Here is a 7,245-nt window from a genome sequence, read left to right as displayed (position 1 = left end):
CATAGAGGCAAAGAAAAGAGTGCTAAAATGGAGTCTAGATCTGTGACTTTCTTTGAGGGTGGCGGCTAGGATACGGATGATGCATGAACATGAGTGAAAAATAATTTTATATACGTACCCTTAGTGGGTTTTTTTTAAATTTTTAAATGAGACACTGAACGGGTTATGGGGCCATTACATATCTATCCATCGTTAATTTTAATTAGAAAAATACCTACAAGCTTTTCGGATGATAATTGTCAATTGCTATAGTTTAGTTTTCATTCAAAATTAATATGTATTTATAAACCGTGCATCGCACGGGTACTATACTAGTTATATACTAAAAGAGACACCAGGAATTACACGTGTCAATTCCTGGTGTAAAATTTTTCCGCCTAAAAATGTTTTCCTAAAATATATATTTTATTTTATTTTATTTTATTCTCTACCCTTTTATAAACTATCTATATATGGAAAAAATATTAGATTATAATTTATGGCAATAATAGATATCACGTAATAATAATTTTGCTAAATACTTTTTTTTTTTTTTTTAATATTTTAGTCAAATTGGTACATTAGTAATGGAAATTATATTCACTCGATATGTTGGTCAAAGTAGCATATTACACATGTATAATATGCATATTAGATAATATAAATAAAAATGAGTATGTTTAATTTTTTATTATAATTACGCAGTAGTTTGGCGATATTTAGTTAAATATTTTGTAAAAAAAAATTATCATAATCCGTGCGTGCACGGGATCTAATCTAGTTTTAATTAATAAACTAGTGTTTGGCTCAAGCGATGTCCCATTTGCTATACTAAATTAAATATCCAAATTCTTATATGAGACTGTCCTCACCATCAACTGATGGTGAGACCAGTTCACATTTGCGAATTTATAGGTATGTTACTTCTATAGTTTAGACATGTTACTATTTTTTATTATTTTAGATGAGGTACTTTTTTTAGTTTAGGTATGTTACTTCTATAGTTTAGATCTGTTACTTTTTTATATAGTTTTAGGGGAGGAACGCTATTGGTTTCGCGCTCGTCACACCATCAAGTTGATGGTGTGACTGGTCTCACAGGAGACGCGCTGAATTAAATATATGCATCATATCTATATAGTTGATGTGTGTCTGGCTTATGATAGCATGTCTCTTTGTAGTTGTCCACTTGTCCTAACGCTTTTTTTTATTTTTTTTGTTCCAATATAGTATATAAAAAATACAAAGTCAACCAAAAATTTAGTTTTTTAGACTTTATTTTAACATGTATTTATAAATTCATAGAAAATTAATAAACCATAATTAGTGGTTGATTAAGATGGTAATAAGTGTTATCTTGCACACTTGAGTTCTAGTGTTTGAACCTCAATGTATTATTTTTTTGTTGCCCATGACATATCATTACACTTGGTGAGTGGATAATGTGACGTAAAGATGAGGGTTATGCATAACATATATATTTTTAAGAGCCTCTTTTAATTTATTAGTAATTTAGTATAGATATAATGGCAGATTTAGGATTTTTAATAAGAGGGGTCGAGTGACACCAAACAAAAGTGTTCTTGATACAGTTGCGGAACTCCCCATCAATCATCAATCATCACTATATACTAAAATGTTATAACCAAACGCGTGTCACGGACGATTGGAACAAACCTTGCAAATACAATATAGAACAAATGGCAAAAACAATAATTAAACACACAAGTGTTTGTGAGGAAATTTAGATTTCCCCCCTCAAATATTATCGTATTATTAAGTTCCTCCAAAATAATACAATAACCCCTCAATTGATGATTCCTCTCACCAATGTATTTCCCCCTTATTTTCTAGCTAGGCCTAAACCCCCTTTTATAGGCTAAACTAAAAACCCACGTCTACCAGGATTATACTTGCTCCCCAAATCTAAATAATTCTAGAGATTGATACATACCAAAATATATCTTGTTTCCTAATAACAATTCTAATTAAACTAGGAAACAAGATATTAAACCAAATAACACTTATATTTGCCTCCAAGTCTGTTTCGTATTCTTGTCGACTTAACTAAGTTGTGTTTAATTCCTAACAAACCTCAACTTAGTCTCTTCACGAACCAATAAACAACTTTCGGAGCTTGCCTTCCCTTGAGCCAAAATTGGTCATTCAATACCTCCTTCAAGTATGAAGAGATTTTGTTTGTTACGTCGTCCCTTCAAGATCACACTCCTAGCCTTGGTTACCTCCAAAAGACCTCCCTCAATATGAATAGCATAACTCAAGCCATCCAAACGACCCAAAGATATGAGATTGCAACCAAGTCTCGAAATATATCTCACCTCTCATAATTTTCGAGTATTCACATCATGTGTCTTGATCTCAACCTCGCATATACCCTCAACCTTAGCCTCTTCCCCATTAGGCAAGGTAACACACAACCCATCACTTTGTTTATAAGAAGTAAACCACTCCTTCCTACAACAAATATATTGTGAGCATCAATCCAAAATCCAACCCTCTTTTGGATCTTTACTCTCCTCCACCATTAGAGCCATATCCTCATCAATAGCTATAGTAGCAGCACCTCTAACCCTACCGTTACTCAATACCATCAAGTCTTCCTTGTACCTAGGATACTTTGATTGTATATGTCATACCTCGTCACAATACCAACACTTGATGTTAGGGTTTGTAGTGCTCGCCTTTTTCTTGCCTTTCCATTTATTGCCACTATCCTCCGCTACCAATCCTGCTCCTCCATAGATTGATAACGATCCCCTTGCTTCACAAACCACTCTGTCTCGAATAACGCCACCACAGTATCGTCCAAAGCAATTGTTGTCTTCCCTACAAGTAAACTAGTTATCACAGAGTTATACCTTTTAGAGAGAGATGTCAACAATAGAATTACTTTGTCCTCCTCCTCGATTTTCACATCGAAACTCGCTAACTGGGTGATCAAGCCATTAAAATTATTCAGATGATCTTGTATTGCGTTGTCTTCCTCCATCTCGAGTGAATAAAGGTCATTCTTCAAGAACAACTTGTTGGCCAATGATTTAGATGCGTACATCTTATCAATTTGTCCCACAACTCTTTTGGATTATTATCCTCTAAGACATTGTACATGATCTCGGGTGCAAGAGCAAATCTGATCGTACTAGTAGCCCGTAGTTGCATATCCTCCCACTTGTCCTTGTCCACCAAATCAGGTTTATTATCTTCCAAAGTCTTGTGAAGACCTTGATGTATAAGAATATCCTTAATTATAGTTTTCTATAATGAGAAATTCGTCTTCCCATTAAAAAGTTCTACCTTGAACTTGTTCCCGGAATCATCCATGGCTAAAACTCAGCTCTGATACCAGTTTGTTATAACCAAACGCGTACCACGAAAGATTGGGGTGGGAGTTTACGTGCAACGGAAAAATGTACTGCTTTCCTAGCATTATTGATCAATTTAGTTGCATTTTTACTTGCATTTCATATATCTTTATACCTTGCAATCCTACATAGTGTACGTATTTGACTTTCAAACCGTGTCCGGACTTTATTTGACTCTCTTGAGCCTCTTTTGAACTTAGCTATAATTCCAAAATTCAGTCGGTTGTGCTACATATTGATAGCCGCTTGGTATTGTGTGAACCAATTGAATGGTATTCGGTAAGATGTTGATCTTGCATGTGTCAAGAATAGCTTGCCAATTATCTTGTAGGTCACCTTACTATGTGTTTGTGTGATTGGTGTGACTTGTTATCGTATGATTTTGTCTTGAGATTCATTAGTAGTTTAGTTGTAACTCACACTTGCCGCATATGACAGAGGCCATTCTCTTAGGAAGCCTTCAGACGAATTTTAAAACATCAGTTCCTGCCTTTCATACCCCCGTTGTAGCCTTGTCCGTTTATTCTTTTAACTCCAAAAATTGATCCCTATTAGCCCCGTTGGTTACTTGTCTCGAGTCTATCTTGGGGGAGCTTCGGTGTTCGTAATGGTTTCATTAATGTTGATTGATTGGCACACTAAGCCAATAGTAGGTGGTTCGAGGCTATGTTTGGATTTGTGGTTCGAAAATGGTGTTTTTTTATTGTTGGAACCCAAGCTTGTAACAGTTAGCATTAGTATTTATTTTTATACTTTCGTTTTCATCATTTTATTTCATAAAAAAAAATAAAAATAAAAAGTCAAAAAAAAACCAAAAAAAGTCAAAAAAATTCAAAAAATATGTTATTCATTTTGCATATAGTTGAATGAAAGGGAAGGGGATTGAAGAAAGATCATTTGGCATTATATTATGTTCTTCCCCTTGGTTATGACATGGTTGATTGTTCGGGTTTCATGGTTCGATGGAGTTGGATTATCGACATCATCACGCCGACACATGTAGTTCACCTTTTCTCCCAAATTATATCCTACCGTACCCTTACTTTGTACCTAGCCCCATTACAAGATTATTATAAAGACCTCTTGATCGGTATGTTTGTCTTGTGATTGAGTGAAATTTGTTTCTTTCTATTGCCATCTTACCCCATGTTGCATCATATATTTATATTCTACAAGGTATGCTGCGACGACTAGCTTGATTGAGAATAGTTTGTGACTAAGCTTGGCTGTTTCAATTGTGGATCATGATGCTTTGTGGTTCTATTTGTATCTGAGCTAGATTTCTATCTCAATAAATTTGTTTGATTGTTTGCTCAAGAGTAGGTCTTGTTCAGGTTTAATGAAAGTCATGTGCGTCTCATTTCTCTGTCTTTGGTTTAGTGTTTCTTGGGGACAAGCAACATTTTATCTTGGGGGAATTTGATGAATCATATTTGTATAGGGTATTTTAGGCGAATCTAGGTTGCATTTCTAGGCATTTGTCTCATATAAGTTACATTTAAAGTCGTAATTGCATAAGTCGTCGTTATTGTGGTCTATTTCGCTCTGTTTGTGTTTTCTTTGATATTTCAGGTGATTTTACAATCATTTGGATGCTTTCGGAGTGTTTGGAGGTGGATCGAATAATCACCAGATGGTTTGAGTTAAAGGCGAAGTGTTTGATCGGATAATTGAGCTTTCCGGGAACGATTATGTCAATCCGGATGATTAGCTCGATGTATCGCTTGTGCATAGATTCGCAAGATCCCTCGCTGGCTCGTAAGATTCTCGTTGGCTCGTTGCATCTCTCGTTGCACCATATCTCTAACCGTCAAGCATTGCATAAGAGATGTACATCCCCCGCTCTCTCTCTAGATCCCTCTCCGCCCCATTGCTTCATTGTTGCTTGCTATGCATCTCACCAGGCCAGTGAGGGATGGCTCGCTAGATCCCCCGCTGCCTCGTTGCTTTGCTTTGCTTTTCTATGCGCTTCACCAGGCCAACGAGGGATGGTACACGAGATCCTTCGTTGCCTCGCCTTGCTACAGTTTTGCGTCTCACCAGGCCAACGAGGCATGGTACACGAGATCCCTCGCTGCCATGCTTCGCCCTACTATTGTTTTGTGTGTGCGTCGCTTAGGATGTTTGCCGTGCTCGGGTTTCATTGCCACGTCATCATCCATCGACCAATCATTGACGACTTTTATTTTATGTTATTTATTTTATTTTAGAAAATAGAAACTACTTCAAGGGAATTAATTTATTTGGCTCATGTTTTTAAGTCCTAGAATTCTTTTCACGCTTAATTTTATTTTCTCTCGTCATATTCTTGAGCCCTATTACATTACATTCCATTGATAAATATAGAGGTATTTTCTTAATTCTTCTTGCTTTGAATTATTGTTTCTAATATTGTTCATTATGAATTTCAACATTATTCCATATTTCATGTTTGTTAATTTAGTTATGAGTGAGTAGTCGTTTTCTAGGGCTAAGTAAGGGAAGTCATGTTTATACCATGATTGTTATGCATTAAAGTTTGTTAATTTATAGATTATGCTCGAGTAATTCCAATTGATTTGTTCTTAATTGTTGATTCATGTAATTGGCCAATATCGTGAATTGATTATCTAGCTAATAGGAATTAGAATCAAAATATCGTATTTTCAGATTGCGCCAAGGCTTGGCGCAAATGACAATTCTGATTATGTTAGCGATCGGACTGCATATGTTGGATTGAAAGTGTTAATACCCTGCCGTAGGATTATGTGCTTTAATTACTTGGCCTAGTTTATTCATTTTCGAGTTGATTTGTGTTCTTGGATTGGTATAAGCATGGTGGACCGAACGTATGCCCTAGACCTTTAATTCATTGATAAATTCTGCATTATATTATTGCTTTAGTTTTGTTAGATAATAATAAAAATCAACTTTCGTTTATTGAAATAGTTTATTTAATTGGGCAAAAACTAATAGAACTTGTCTCCCTGTGGGATCAATCCGTATTTGCTAAGTATCTGCTAACAACAGACACCGTGCACTTGCGTTATCACTTTTAAATTCATCAAGGCTCCAACAAATTCAACTTCTATTAAGTCCATCTCCTCCACCCATCCATCAAATCTCGTTGCTCGTCCCGTTGTCTCATAGCAAGCACTACTTCTCTTTGACGAAAAACTTGTATCATTAAAATCTCCCGCAATGAGCCATGGCTTGTTATGTGTCATGGAAAATTCTCGTAGTTCATTCCATAACTCTCTACGTTTCATTGGGTCAGGACTCGCATATATAGCTGTAAAATACGAAGGAATTGCTCCAACTCTCTTAATGTCTATAGTAATTTGTTGATTATGCTTAATGATAGGTTCCACGGTGACAATATCCGGTTTCCAGAAAATCCGAATTTCTCCACTAAAACCCATATCATCAACACGGGTATGTCCAGAGTAGCCTAGAGTCGAGGCAATTGAAAGGGCTTGGTTTCCCCCCATATGTGGTTCCACAAGCGCAATACCATTGGGCTTGTAAATGGGTACTAAGTCTTTAAGCGCGGTAACAAAGGGTTTACTACCCACACCTTGAACGTTCCACACCATACAAGTAATTGGTAGGGTATTCGGGGATAAATTTGTTAGGTTATGATACATATGACAATTCATAAATCATGCGGAAAAACCATAAAGCCAGGAAAGCATATTATTTACACATAATCATTTAGCATAGAATAGATGCATACATGTTGTAGCGTGCCTTCCCAAGCTGCGCCCGAACCGAACAAGAACAAGTCTTTAGGACTCCAAATGTCGTCCCTCCGTAGATAGTCCACAGTACGTCCGGATCCGCCTCAAGTTAGACCAACTAGAATCGCCCTTAAAGTGCTAAGGGATTTCGGTTATTATTGCAA

General features: G+C 36.2%; 1 protein-coding gene across 1 annotated transcript; it reads right to left on the bottom strand.

Annotated features, from left to right (window-relative positions):
- Positions 1 to 6,361: 6,361 nt before the first annotated feature.
- On the bottom strand, positions 6,362 to 6,937 carry LOC130465444 (uncharacterized). Its single transcript, XM_056834202.1, has one exon. The coding sequence runs from the start codon at positions 6,935 to 6,937 to the stop codon at positions 6,362 to 6,364; it is 576 nt and encodes a 191-aa protein (XP_056690180.1).
- Positions 6,938 to 7,245: the final 308 nt, after the last annotated feature.

This window comes from Spinacia oleracea, chromosome 1 (assembly GCF_020520425.1).
Source record: "Spinacia oleracea cultivar Varoflay chromosome 1, BTI_SOV_V1, whole genome shotgun sequence".
NCBI lineage: Eukaryota > Viridiplantae > Streptophyta > Magnoliopsida > Caryophyllales > Amaranthaceae > Spinacia > Spinacia oleracea.
This window is presented reverse-complemented; position numbering and strand designations above follow the sequence as displayed.

What these genes read in the sequence shown, in the direction of transcription:
- LOC130465444 (XM_056834202.1), bottom strand. Translation starts at nt 6,937, where the DNA reads ATGGTGTGGAACGTTCAAGGTGTGGGTAGTAAACCCTTTGTTACCGCG.